The sequence below is a fragment of the Poromitra crassiceps genome (assembly GCF_964638095.1).
Source record: "Poromitra crassiceps genome assembly, chromosome: 2".
NCBI lineage: Eukaryota > Metazoa > Chordata > Actinopteri > Beryciformes > Melamphaidae > Poromitra > Poromitra crassiceps.
In genome coordinates this window covers 34,473,151-34,487,533 of record NC_139624.1, presented here as the reverse complement: position 1 = coordinate 34,487,533, position 14,383 = coordinate 34,473,151, and the positions used below count along the sequence as shown (strand labels likewise).

Below are 14,383 nucleotides of genomic sequence, written 5' to 3'. Positions count from 1 at the left end.
TCACAAAGCAACCCGTTATGAAAGATAAATGATAAATCGTTCAGAACAAGAAGGGATTTCACTTCATTTACCCAGGGGTGTCCATGGGCGATATCCCAATTAAATATCTTTTTAGTGAGTCTCTGATCAGACATTCTCACCAATCTATTCCAGAGTCGCAGTATTTGACCTTTGTGTCTAATGCTTGGGGGTTCCCAACCCATATCACCACTAATGTTATAAGGGGAGGCCTCATAAGGAGCAATTGTTGAGGTGGAATCAGGAAAATTAGACATTTCTATGGAAATCCATAGTATTTGATGACGGCAGACATCTTAGTCACATTCACAAAACCACAGGTGATTTGAATCAAATAGGTGATTGGTACTAAATGACAACTGTGGCCAATGAGCCAATGCACAATTTTGAATGGAAAAACCTCATGAGAATACTATGAATATGTAGTTTCTACCTAAACTACATGACCTAAAGTAGCTCACTACTGAAGAAACTGAGATTTGAATGTAGTTAAACTACCACACAACTAATGCAAATTTGTGAACTACATTTAGGCCTAGTTAACTACTCTGCAACACTGCAAACTACTGCCTGACTAATTTTGTGACATTTCTGTTGGTTATGTGAGTATCAAAAATGGTGTATGTTATATTTAAGCAATATAGCATGAGAGCCAGTGTGTTGTGGCAAATATATCCCGCTGATCAGCTGTTATCCCACGAGGCCGCAGTGGTTTCCAAGTATGATAATATAATAATAATAATAATACTACAAGTCCGACTGGCATGGCATTCTGATAGTCAGTTGAAACACTACTGTAAGGCGGGACCTCTAGCAAGAAGATAGACGTGCGGGTGATTTGATTGGATCGTTCTGGAGACTGAAGTTGACATTGGCCAATCCTGGCGCTTGCTGAGAAGCTGAGAGCTTTCTGCAAAGCCCGACACGCAGCTCGAGCGCAGCGCTGCCTTCTCAGCGCTTGCTGAGAAGCTGAGAGCTTTCTGCAAAGCCCGACACCAACTAACGTTACGGGGTTAAATGCGGGGTTAACAGCCTTTTTTTTTGCAAAGAAGACATTTGTCTTGTCACAGCTGTCTCTGCCATTTTGTTTTTCCTACATTGTCATTTGAGGTAACCAAAGCCTTTTAGTAAGAGAGTTGCCATGGCAACTCATAACCCATGGCCATGGGTCATAACCCATGGCCATGGGTTATGAGAGTGGGTTACGGTATTTATACAATGGCTGTGAACCAGTCAGATTGCTTGATTTGAGAGAGCCGTTTTATAAACGTGTATATATTGCCACATTATGTATCTATATCTACAGTGGTTGTATGTAAGTTTAAAGAGATTAAAAGCACAATGACAATGTGTATGATTGAAATGGTTCACTAACACCTAACACCCCATTTACACCTGGTTTTTAAATGTGACCTGTATCTGGTTAAGTTATCTGGATGTTATCTCTATTTCAAGGGTCAGATGAAGTTGATGAAATAACACACAATACATTACACGTTTGCATGAATAGTTTAATGTTAGGAGGTACAGAGGAGTGTTATTGTGAGACACTGCCTCAAATGGGTGACAGATGTCATCATATCAATTAACCACCAGATGGCGTTAAGGTGTCACATTTCACATCCACCACTGTCATTGCTGTTGACACAATGTCAAACATCCTTTTGTCAACACTACAGTAACCATGATAAACAGAACTGCAGCTTTTTGTTAGGCGGCTGATTAAACATTTCATGTGGCCAAAGATAAAACGTCATGTCAATATATGTTTTGTTGAAGTTGAAATTTCAATAACATTTTATTTTTAAGGTATTTAACGAAGATCTCAATACCCCAACACCAGCTGGTTGGGCCTATATCAGATCCAAGCCATTTATAAATCTTTTTTTCGGCATCCAGCATATTTTCACTGTTTGTTCTGTACATCACCATATCTTTTTTCCAAAGGCTCACTCTTCTCAAAACACCATCTGTTGACAAGAACACTGGACTCTGCTTGGTCAGACAAGCAGAAGCTGGCCAACAGGCCCTTTAATGGTGTTTTACATAGAAGACTTGCACCAAATTGTTTGCACACGAAAAAACCCTTTATCATAAGTTAGAACAGAGAGAGAGAGAGCGAGAGAGAGAGAAAAACAAAGCTCACACCGGAACTGAAAGCAGCAATTTCACAACAGGGTTAAAAACACATGACAGTGGACCAGATATGAATCAGAACCAATAGAGAGAAGTGCTTTGTCATCCTGGCTGAGGCAGGCTTTGGTGTGAAGCTGGTGTGATGCTACATCTTCCAACCAAGCAGTAAAAACAAGCCTGGTTACAGAGTTGCTAATTAACTTTATATAGGTATATAAGTTTAGCCTGATATGAGGAGAGTTTTGTGTATATGAGAAATACATCAGTTGATGTATGCATTTGTGCTACGTAAAAATATTCTCTGTTTATTTTATTCTCAGCACCAAATGATTAACACCCTTGGAAAATATTGAATCTGTAACAATCAGGGTGGGAATTACACGGAGGCCACCGTTGCCCCTCCCTCTGGCCGTGATGCCATCCCTAAGGCCACCTTGGCACTGCAGTGCCCTGCTACCAGCCTGCTACTGTCAGGTGCTTTGAAAGCGTCAGTGGTCTCAGTTTAATGTAGCCTTCCAAAAGACGTGTAATTCATTTTAACACACATTTCAGAAAAATCACTCATGTCAATAGAGCAATGGCCTTTGTGCCCTGCCATGTGGCCTTGTGCCCTAAATGTTTTTGCAATGCCGAAGGCCAAATGGCCTTGCCCCTAAGATGACGAAATTCCCAGCCTGGTAACAATTTACTGTACATGGCACACACTTTGGTGCCTCAGTAACTTCAAAGGCCAGTTGAACTTGACAGCAAACTCAAACAACAGAATTTAGGCCCTACTTCACACAAACATTCAATGGGAATTTGCATTAGCCTGGTATATGAATGGCAGTTGTCATCAGTGTTCCTAATGAAGGATTCATTGGGGCTGGTTGGGTACCAGGCTAAATTTGCATTGCATTGGCATTTCAATTCTTCAGTGCTGAAGAAACAGCTTACTTATGCAGAAGCAAGCCAAGACGTGTAGACATTCATCATGACTCATGTCTGCAGGCTGACAGAACATGAAATGATCATGTGAGGAAAACCACACAAACACTCCTTTGTGTGGGTGTTGAACCAACTGACCCCGAGTGTCTCAAATGAGGCATCTCATATTGTTCTAAACAGTAACTCTGGTAGGAGTGTGTATAAAGCAGTAACTCTGGTAGGAGTGTGTATAAAGCAGTAACTCTGGTAGGAGTGTGTATAAAGCAGTAACTCTGGTAGGAGTGTGTATAAAGCAGTAACTCTGGTAGGAGTGTGTATAAAGCAGTAACTCTGGTAGGAGTGTGTATAAAAGAAATCTAGAGGCAATACAAGAAATAAACAATACACGGCCCTACTTTGGAATTTAAACTATCTCTGTAAACGGCTCTAAAGAGCGGGAAGGGGAGCGATCTAGATAGGAGAACAGACATTTCAAGCTCACTCCAGCACCTGCTATGTTGCTGCATATACTATCCTCTGGAAGTGTATTCCTCCATTTCAGAATTCAGCGTTGAAAGGGTAGTCCTTGTGCTTCAAGCTCCTATACAGAATTAAAAGAAAAGAAAAGAAAATGGAAAAATGTCACAAAATGTTGCCAATACATGAATTGAAATTACATTTGCCAAACTGTGATTTGATATTTTTTTTCTTTCAAAACATTTTACTGATATTTTTTTTCTACAATTAATAATGGTGCAGCATCTTCCAAATTTACAAAGTACTTAAAAAAAAAAGAAAAAAAAGGGAGAACAACAAACACATGAATCCACTCAAATAGCATAAATGATCTCACGATAGCATGGGACAGACTCTCCAGCTCCTGTTGAACCCCAATATAGTCTTCATTTCCTCCTCAGTTAACTCAAAGTCAAACACCTGCCAGGATGAAAGCAACAGTTCCAGTGTGAGCACGAGCCAAAACTGATAGTGTGTAAAGCAGACCGAGGGCTAAACCCTGAAAGTATTTGAACAATTTCTCACACGTCCGAATACCTGGAAATTCTCCTGAATGCGCTGAGGTGTGACCGACTTGGGAATCACGATCACATTCCTCTGGATCTGGAAGCGGATGAGGACCTGACAGGGAGAGAGGGAGGCAGGGCCGTAACATGTGAAACTGATCAGAGGCCCTGACTCTTAATGCAGAAACAAAACAAATCCTATTACCCTCTTACTATAGTTATCTCACATTCCTCTCTTACATCTGTGAGTGTGAGGAAATGGCTCGTCTACTGTATCGGAGATTAAACTCAAATTCCAATCATGCCAGATCAACGAGAAGTCACCCAAACCACCCAAGAGATTCAGCCAACTAGTATGATATAAACAAGACTAGCCTGAGCTTTCTTTGGTTTTGTTTGATTGTGGCCGAGCGTGTTGGACTGCTGTACCTGGGCGGATGTCTTCTTGTGCTTCTCTCCAATGGCCTTAATGTTGGGGTCTTCCAGGAGGGAGGGGTCTTCAGGTTTAGCCCTGTAATTGAAACACATCGGCCATTACCATTTAGAGGATTCACTGTGATTTATTATATGGCCTCGATAAGAATGGTGAAAACATGCCTAAATGCTGTACTAGTGTGAAACCCTATTCAATGTCTATGAGCAACACAATAAATTGGCATTTTCTGTCTTTTCTTTGTCTGTCTCCTAATAATTTATGTGAAATGTATAACTCGTGTAAATCATTTGCTGTTACTTTTTCACAGTTGTCAAACAACACCATGGTCATTAAAACGTTGTGCTAACATGACTCCTCTATTAAAATGAAGATTGCATGGAAGTTTGCTCGCTTGTTAGCATTTTGTGACTTCCGGATATTTCAATTATTAACAAACGTGAAAACGTTATAGGAAATGAACACCGCAAAAGCAACGACAGAAAATGTATTTTTTTGTTTGGCCCATAGAAATTGAATAGGGTTTTGCACTTTGTAGGCCCATTTGAAATGTCACACCATTCCTTCCTATTGCCTTGTTGTGGTATACTTTGCTGTGACTATTGCCTTGTTGTGGTACACTTTGCTGTGACTATTGCCTTGTTGTGGTACACTTTGCTGTGACTATTGCCTTGTTGTGGTATACTTTGCTGTGACTATTGCCTTGTTGTGGTATACTTTGCTGTGACTATTGCCTTGTTGTGGTATACTTTGCTGTGACTATTGCCTTGTTGTGGTATACTTTGCTGTGACTATTGCCTTGTTGTGGTATACTTTGCTGTGACTATTGCCTTGTTGTGGTATACTTTGCTGTGACTATTGCCTTGTTGTGGTATACTTTGCTGTGACTATTGCCTTGTTGTGGTACACTTTGCTGTGACTATTGCCTTGTTGTGGTATACTTTGCTGTGACTATTGCCTTGTTGTGGTATACTTTGCTGTGACTATTGCCTTGTTGTGGTATACTTTGCTGTGACTATTGCCTTGTTGTGGTATACTTTGCTGTGACTATTGCCTTGTTGTGGTATACTTTGCTGTGACTATTGCCTTGTTGTGGTATACTTTGCTGTGACTATTGCCTTGTTGTGGTATACTTTGCTGTGACTATTGCCTTGTTGTGGTATACTTTGCTGTGACTATTGCCTTGTTGTGGTATACTTTGCTGTGACTATTGCCTTGTTGTGGTACACTTTGCTGTGACTATTGCCTTGTTGTGGTATACTTTGCTGTGACTATTGCCTTGTTGTGGTACACTTTGCTGTGACTATTGCCTTGTTGTGGTATACTTTGCTGTGACTATTGCCTTGTTGTGGTATACTTTGCTGTGACTATTGCCTTGTTGTGGTACACTTTGCTGTGACTATTGCCTTGTTGTGGTATACTTTGCTGTGACTATTGCCTTGTTGTGGTACACTTTGCTGTGACTATTGCCTTGTTGTGGTATACTTTGCTGTGACTATTGCCTTGTTGTGGTACACTTTGCTGTGACTATTGCCTTGTTGTGGTATACTTTGCTGTGACTATTGCCTTGTTGTGTTATACTTTGCTGTGACTGCGATTGGTGCCGACTGACCAGGGTCTGTCGGGGGAGCCCAATGGGCTGTAGGCGGTCACTGAGATGCCCTGAGAATGGCAGTAGCTGATCAGCTTCTCCTGGGTCAGATACGGGTGGCACTCCACCTAGTGGGACAAACGCACAACTCAATGCACTCACTGCACAGGACCCAACATCACAACAGCAGGTGGCAGTGGCAATGCCACATGTTCAAATTCTTTGTACAGCAGATGTGTCCATCAACAGCCATGTATCCTTTCAAAATAGCCTGGAGCAAAGACACTGAACCTCTGCCTGCTCACCAGTGTCTGCTCAATGCCTCAAATCTACTGTGTTTTTGTACAGCAAAAAAGTTTGCCCATTGTGCATTGTGTTGGGGTTTTCTTTTTCTTCCTTACGTTGATCTATTTCTCTCTCTCTTTTTCTTATGCATTCCACCAGAAAACAATCGTCATTGCAGCTTACACTGATTTGAAAACGAATCTGCATTGCATTTCTTCTTTGGCCAGAGTGCATTTCTATTTTGTAGTATATCAGGCAACAACATGTGACACTCACTTGTTTGGCCTTTTGGTAAAAAAAATATTCGATTAGAGGGTTAACTGAAGAGGGAAGAAGCACCAGTATCTACTATGAGGAGGACAATGATGTAACCATTGAATACAGAACAGTACCAGACACACGAGTGGAAAACGCCAAGAATAAAATGTCAGCATAGCTAATTGGCCTGGCCTAAGGGCTGCTGTGACCCATTAAGGACAAACATGCAGTTAACTTTCAGGCCTGTCACTTTCAATGAACGCAGGCAGGATAGATAATGGCATTATGGCCTCTTACGGCCTCTTGCCCTTTAAGAACAAGTCCAGAAAGCTTGAAATGGAGGGCTGTGGCCGTGTTCTTGTTTCCCGGTGCTGCATCTTGGCTGACCACAATAGCTAAGGGGGGTGTTAACTTGCGTTAGTGTACCTGGTTGGTGGCAGGCTTGTATTTGAGGCCTGGCTTGTTGAGGATGGCTTCAATCTGCTCCTTGTTGAAGTTGGAGATACCGATAGCTTTGACCAAACCCGCATCCACCAGCTCTTCCATCCCCTAGCAAAATTAGCCGTGGAAATCCATTTATTGACCATAGGCTTGGTTGAATTTAAGACAAAGGTTTGAAATGTTTGACGAGAAAACTACAAGAAACACTTCAAATAGTTACCAACTAATCACCGATGGTGATTTCTGTGAACTAGACAAAGCATAGGTCTGTACATGAAGCCATTTATACTTCTTATCTATCTTTTGGCTCTTGAGCTCTATACATTTGCCTCACAGAGTTTCACCTGTCTGAATGACAGGTTCCCGTTTCACTCACCTCCCATGTCTCCACAAAGTGAGTGTCGTCAGTGATCGTCCCTCCTGCGCTGTCCAAAGGGAACAGCTCATCGCCAGCCTGTACAGAGCGATAATAGACCTAAGGTCGAGCTGAAATGAAAAACGCCTTTGTAACTCTTTTAGGATGACATCCCCGGTTAGGGGTGTGCTACATCGTATCGTTATCGATATATTGTTACAATTCAATATCACATCATTAAAAATTCATTATCGTGATATCATGATAATAGCAATATCCCTACTTGTTCATGCAATGTCATACCATAACGCTGCGTAACGGTATGACGTACGTACGCACAGCATGGCTGAAAGAAGCTCCACAGTGGAGGAGTTAATTCCAAAAAAGGGGAGTGACTTCAGTAGTGTGGAAGTGGTTTGGTTAAAAAAAAGAGCACGACAACAAACCACAGTATTATTTGAAGGCATATTTAATATTTGAAGGCAAACTCGCAAACTACTGCCGAGATATAAAACTATAGGGCCATATCGCCCACCTCACATTGTGCTACCTAGCCCCCCCCCTGGGCTCTACCAGCAGTGGTAAACCATTCCACCCAGCACCTAATGAAATAAAAGTAAACCGTATATAAAACTATTTCTTTATTTTTTCTGGCCAAGACAGGATACAGGAGTGTCCTACCTGGAAACCCACGGGCCAGTGCACTAGGTAGAGGTCCAGGTAGTCCAGTTTCAAATCACTGAGAGTCTTCTCACAGGCTCCCCTCACCAGGGACTTTCCATGGAAAGTGCACCACAGCTACGGACAAGACAAGGAAATCATCAATGTAGCAGACACCTGCATGTGGGCGGCAATAGACCACAGGTTAGAGTAGGAGGAACTGTAACCAAGAAATTGCTGGTTCGATTCTACAAATCTGAAAATATGGACAGGTAATGTGATTGAGTGACATTATTCCCTCTTCTCTACAACTATTGCTGAGATGCCCATGAGCCTGGCATGAGTCCTACGTAAACTGATGTCAAGCAGGGTGTTATTTGTGGTAGCAATGTTAATGAGGGCATATGTACAGCCAGAAACCTTTAAATATAGAGACACCTCAACTTCCAGTCACTGCCTGTATCTGTGTCACGTGGGTTTTGCCCTGGCTTCGCCACGTTCGTCCAGTTTAAACAGCCATACATAGCAGTTATTGCAGAAATAGACTCAATAGCAACAATTAAACAAGTACAGGAGTATGCAACAGCGGGATTTCTCGGCAGAAAATATGTTAAATATGTTTTTGCCGTTCTCCCGAGTGGATTTGGGTTTGACTGGATCCAATGCTGATTGGCTGAAGGAGTTGTCTGTCAAGGCAAGTACACCCGCCCAACTTTCGCCCACTGCTAAACACTGCGTGAAAGCTTAAGGCCAGACAGTCTGGTAGAACGAAATGAAATGTGAGTTCACGTGACCGACTGGTTTACCAGGCTACCATCAATAAATAACGAACGGTCGGTCCCTTACCACGAGCCACATATCTTCTGAACATTCTGACACTAAAATGGCAACAGGAGCTCACGTTAGCAGGGAGCGATTAGCTAAAGCTACATGTGAAGTTTGTTGATGTAGTAGCTAAATCTGTGGTTGGAAAAAAGCTTTTTAAGAGAATATCTTAGTTATAACTAGATTGAGCTAACAACAGGAAGCTTTGTTTGTATGTGTGGTGTGTATGGATTTTGGGAACTTGCGATCTCTAGCTCAAGTTAGCTTGCTAGGTCAGCACTCAGCACTAACCTCGCATCACCAGCCTCTCTCTCTGACAACACTTCAAGGGGAGAGAGAGGTGACCACGCCCATTTAGGAGACTCTGCAGAGAATAGCATTTCTTATTATTGGCGGTGCCTGGAGTGGTGTACATATATTTAAAGGTCTCTGGTACAGCCTAATACGGTGTACGGTGGCGCAGTCGGTAGCGCTGTCGCCTCACAGTTAGAAGGTCCTGAGTTCGATTCTCGCCTGGGACACTGTGAGCGCTGTGGTTGTGTTCCCCCCCATATCTTCAGTGCCTACTGCCCAGGTGGGTTATCTCGTCGTAAGGGCCTTTCTCTCTGTGTGGAGTTTGCATGTTCTCCCCGTACCCCCCCAGGGGGTTCCTCCGTATATAACCCCCCCACTAAAAACATGCAGAAGATCAGATCGTCATCGTCATCCGACCAGTGACGACAACATCTGAAGTTGGTCCCCGAGCGCTGTACGAGAAAGCGACCACTGCTCCTGGCCTGCCCCTCGGAGGAAAGGACATGCCTGGATGGGTTAAATGCAGAGGACACTTTTCACCGGCCACCGTCAGCATGAGTGTGTTGTGGCCGCATGCATGTATTGTGGTGTTCGTGTGACAATAAAAGACGGGCTTGTCCGTTACGAGAGTTTAATAGCTATGGTGACATTCCTTGCATAAACAAGTCCCTTCAAGGATCTGGTTGTTGGCTTCAATGTAATGGCTTCAATCTGTTCCTTGAAGTTTGAGATAAAGATAGCAACTCACCTTGCTGACCACAAATAGCTCCTCTCTCTTGACCACGCCATCCTTGATCATGGCCTGAATGCCCTCGCCCACTTCTGTCTCGTTCAGGTAGACCATTGCACCGTCGATGTGCCTGTACCCTGCCGAGATGGCTGCTTTCACCGCCTCTGTCACCTGACCTGCAGGAGACTGAGAGACAGGAGTGGTGGATTAATACCATATCTTCATCATATTCATCATCGGTTACAGCAGGCATGTCCAAAGTCCAGCCAAATGCGGCCCGCGGACCGATTCATGGCCCTCGTCTTGTCTCCCAAAATATACTATAATATTATGTAACTACAGTAATGTTTTCAGATGTAAACAAAAGCCTTAGAGTACAATTGTATTGTATGTAGGGATGCAGCGGTTTCCGGTTTGAAGGTATACCGGGGTTTGAAAAAGCCACGGTATCAAAACCACTAAATTTTGCCGTCATACCTTCTCCACGGTATCAGCTGTTTCCCTGAGAAAAAGTGCCCCGTCCCTTGCAGAGACAGAGTGCAGTTACGCGGCCCCTCCCCCCTGCTGCATGTGTGTGTAGAGCAATCAGTAGCTGGCAGACCGCAGCTGCGTCATCATCATCAACGAGTCATCATTGTTGTGAGTGGCGTGCCGCATGACAATGGCTGCCACTGCCAGAGAGGTGAAGAACCCCCCAAACTTTTTCCCCAGTCAAAAAAGGACAAAATCGGTAGTGTGGGACTATTTTGGTTATCAGAAAAACGGATGGCCAGGGCTTACAGGAGGAAGGACAGCCAACATGCAAGACATGCAGGCGAAGAGTGGCTGCACTAGGAGGCAATAGCCTACCTCAAACATGATAGCCCACCTCAAACATGATAGCCCATCAACACCAGCCGTCCTCATTTGCAAAATTCAAGGTACTTAACGTTGTCTTGCTTCATCATGCATCACATCGGACATAACGCTAAACCATTTCCACCGGCAGGTTTGAGGAGTAGCTAACATTAACGTCATGACTCATCATAGGCTATCGTTAACATGGCTAATTAGCATCAGCTGACGTTACTTCTTGACTGAGTGATCACGTCTTGTGTAGGCCAGGCTGGCCAGCGCCTCGTTATCAAAAACATATTGCACTAATGAGAGAGAAGTAACGTTCAATAATGTAGAAACTGACTCCTCCAACCTGCCAGTGAATTGAGGCACAAACAGTGTGTGTGTGTGTGAGAGAGAGAGGAGGAAAAGACAAGCGCTCTCAGCACAGGGGCAGAGGCATGCGTGAGACAGAGGGAGAGGGGTGTGTGTGAGTGGGGGTGTGCGCCATCAACGTGAAACAATCATTTGTGTCCAGTGCAGTCAGTGTCCATCCGATTTTTACAAAAGATAAGCATCTATTTGATATTATGTGTTTTAGTTTTACATAAAATTAGATTAAATAAATCGTCATTTATGATAAGTAAGAATAGTACTGTTATATATCCAAGCACACACACCTATGCACCCAAATCCAAACATGCCAAAGAATTAAATGATGCTGTGGCATACTTCATTGCCAAAGATATTTTTGTGATCATGGTCCCCATTCAACTATCATTTTGTTCATGGTAAAAAAAAATTTTTTTTTTTTGTGCCATATTTGACAAGAATACATAAAGGTCCGCGATACCGTGATACCGTGAAACCGTGGTAATTTTCTCCAAGGTTATCATACCGTCAAAAAATCATACCGCTGCATCTCTAATTGTATGTGATTCTTTTTTAACACACTGCGCTCGATTCCTAGCCGACACTCCAGCAATTGTGATGTCACTGATGATGTCATAGACATTGTAACTGTCTATGACATCATCAGTGACATGATCACTCAGTGATGTCACTCGAGCAATTGTGGATTTTGGTCAATAATGATTTCACTGATGATGTCACAATGCCAATGACATCATCAGTGACGTCATAAGAAGATTTTGGTCAATAATGATGTCACTGATGATAATGATGCATACTTCAGGGATGCTGGATCACGTGTCCTGGAGCTGGCAACATACATAGCTGTCCATGGCTGAAGACGGGGGTCTGAAGCCAGACTCCCACTTCTTTTTTGCGCATCACTGATCACTGATGATGTCACAGTGGGATTTATGAAGAAAAGGTAGAGCATGCACATCTACTACAATAAGGCAGGTGCTGGACAAATAAAGCAAATAACTAGAAAAATAAGTAGAGTCCGCACACTGAAATTTTCAGGCTCCTGGTCAGTTTATTGACGTTTCGATCAAAGGATCTTCATCAGAATAGATTATTCTACTATGACCTGGCTCCCATTTATATACTGATGACGATGATGAGCGCACTCTATTCCTCACCCGCCCTGCAGCTCGAGTTGCTTGAGTGCCATCATGCGTGGCAATTGTGATGTCACTGATGATGTCATAGACATTGTAGACCATCACTGATGATGTCAGACATTGTGACATCATTGTCTATGACATCATCTTCTATGACATCATCAGTGATGCCACTCGAGCAATTGTGGTATTTGGGCAATAATGATGTCACTGATGATGTCACAATGCCTATGACATCAGTGCCTATGACATCATCAGTGATGACATAAGATGATTTTGGTCAACAATGATGTCACTGATGATGTGATAGACATTATCAGTGGGACAAAAATGGAAACAAACAGAGCCCACTTTCTCCATTTTATGATGATGATGATATGATGATGATATGATGCGAGAAGCAGCTGGCTCCCCGGTATTTTCACATTACCTAATCTGGCCCCCATTCAAAAAAGGTTGGACACCCGTGAGTGCTGTACTCAACAAACCACTTCAATAACATCATGGACTACTTTTGGAAAATGTGTCTGTAATGCTGTCTACAAATAAAATGTCCCCTGTAATTTGAATTATGAACATAGCCTATAGGCCTACAACTCCCCTGGCTCCTGGGCTGCAACCACTGAACTGCAACAAGGACGGGATTAGAGTTCACATTAATATACATAACGATGACTTGACTGCGCGTGTCACGTTTGTGGATAGTACCTGTTGGAGAAAAATATAAGTCCATTGCCATTTCATAACATTAGTTTAGGTCGGAGCAAGCCTGACTGTATAGAAGAAGAAAAACCTCATACAGGCAGACTCCTTGAAACGCATTTTAGTGAGCATTAACTTAACCATACTGTTGCTTCTTGTGGTTGAGTGTAACGTGATTTATGTATACAGTCTATGGCCCAAGGCGAAATCTCCTATAGCTAACGTTAGCAAATTTACGTTGCTATGGCATAACCTATCAAGACCTGCCCTGTAATTGGAGAAAAGTTGAAGAAAATGAACGCACCTTCCATGTTCCCAGCCCCACAATGGGCATTTGTGCACCGGTGTTCAATTTCACTGATGTTGCCATTGCTCTGACGAACGAGTGGACACAGGCGTGTTGAACGCGTTGTATAACAGCCGCTGAGAGAGCGACAGAGAGCACTGGCACAAACTTATGCATCGTCGATCGATCGATTGTTGATGCCTTCCTATTCTATTTAGGCGAGCCAAAGAACGTACATTGATAAGAAGTAACAACCAATTATTTTCACATCAGCGCGCAGCAGCAGCTATGAGCGCCGCCTCCGCCATCTTGGCCCGTAGGAGATTAGTGAAAACGTCCCGCTGTACCAACCTCTGCCAGTTGAACAATGAATAATAAAGATGCATATTCTTAACAATTTACTTATTTATTCAATCTATGAAATAAGCAAAGCAGAAACATGTAGGCTAAACATGTTTGTAAACTTCATTCTGAATTAAATTTTTACATAAACAAAATCATGGGTTCCGATTTACAAATTCAATTCAATTAAACAAATTTTTAAATAAAAATAAAACACATTTATTGATGAAAGCTCAGCTCCAAGTCTCATTTATATAAAGCTCCATTACATTTGCTGTAAAAATACACTGACTGGAAAAATACACTGTCCATTTCTAGAATCGAAAAAACAAAAATGTCAATGTAGAATTTGCAACCATGTATAAATCTACCCATATCAAACATTCAAATAAATGTAAATTAATGTAAATGTAGATAAATAGATTAATGCTTTAGAATTTACCCTGCAGGGTCTTTGACGAAACGATCAAAGCATGCTGTTTACTGTCAAGAGTTTCTGCAGTTAATTGCCGAACAACATAGCTTATTTAAAATAAGTTATTTTTCAACTTTGAATTATCCCTGTTGTTGATGCAATGCTCATTTTAAGGGCCAAGATGGCGGCGGCGCCGCTTTGGCACTACCGCTCTAGCGGGTATGTCAAAAGATATTTTTTGTCGACTCTTTCCTTCCACGCTCTTTAGGCGAGCTGAGGCCACAACTTGGACAAGAGAGACAAACTGCCACACTATTTTAGGCGTCGTCTCTCCTT

At 42.5% G+C, this 14,383-nt stretch overlaps 1 protein-coding gene across 1 annotated transcript; it reads right to left on the bottom strand.

The window, feature by feature from the left end:
- Positions 1 to 1,524: 1,524 nt before the first annotated feature.
- Positions 1,525 to 13,415, bottom strand: LOC310772502 (aldo-keto reductase family 1 member B1-like). Its single transcript, XM_083632327.1, has 10 exons — positions 13,309 to 13,415; positions 9,973 to 10,140; positions 8,127 to 8,243; positions 7,467 to 7,544; positions 7,076 to 7,198; positions 6,128 to 6,234; positions 4,512 to 4,593; positions 4,114 to 4,197; positions 3,914 to 3,996; positions 1,525 to 3,661 (listed from the first exon to the last, which is right to left on the bottom strand). Exons 1-10 carry the CDS (start codon positions 13,372 to 13,374, stop codon positions 3,619 to 3,621), a joined length of 951 nt encoding a protein of 316 aa, XP_083488453.1. The 5' UTR covers positions 13,375 to 13,415; the 3' UTR covers positions 1,525 to 3,618.
- Positions 13,416 to 14,383: the final 968 nt, after the last annotated feature.

What these genes read in the sequence shown, in the direction of transcription:
- LOC310772502 (XM_083632327.1), bottom strand. Translation starts at nt 13,374, where the DNA reads ATGGCAACATCAGTGAAATTGAACACCGGTGCACAAATGCCCATTGTG. An exon ending in ACTGGCCCGTGGGTTTCCAG is followed by an intron (nt 7,545 to 8,126) that starts GTAGGACACTCC and finishes CGCTCTGTACAG; the next exon opens with GCTGGCGATGAGCTGTTCCC. An exon ending in GGCTCCCCCGACAGACCCTG is followed by an intron (nt 4,594 to 6,127) that starts GTCAGTCGGCAC and finishes TTTCAATTACAG; the next exon opens with GGCTAAACCTGAAGACCCCT.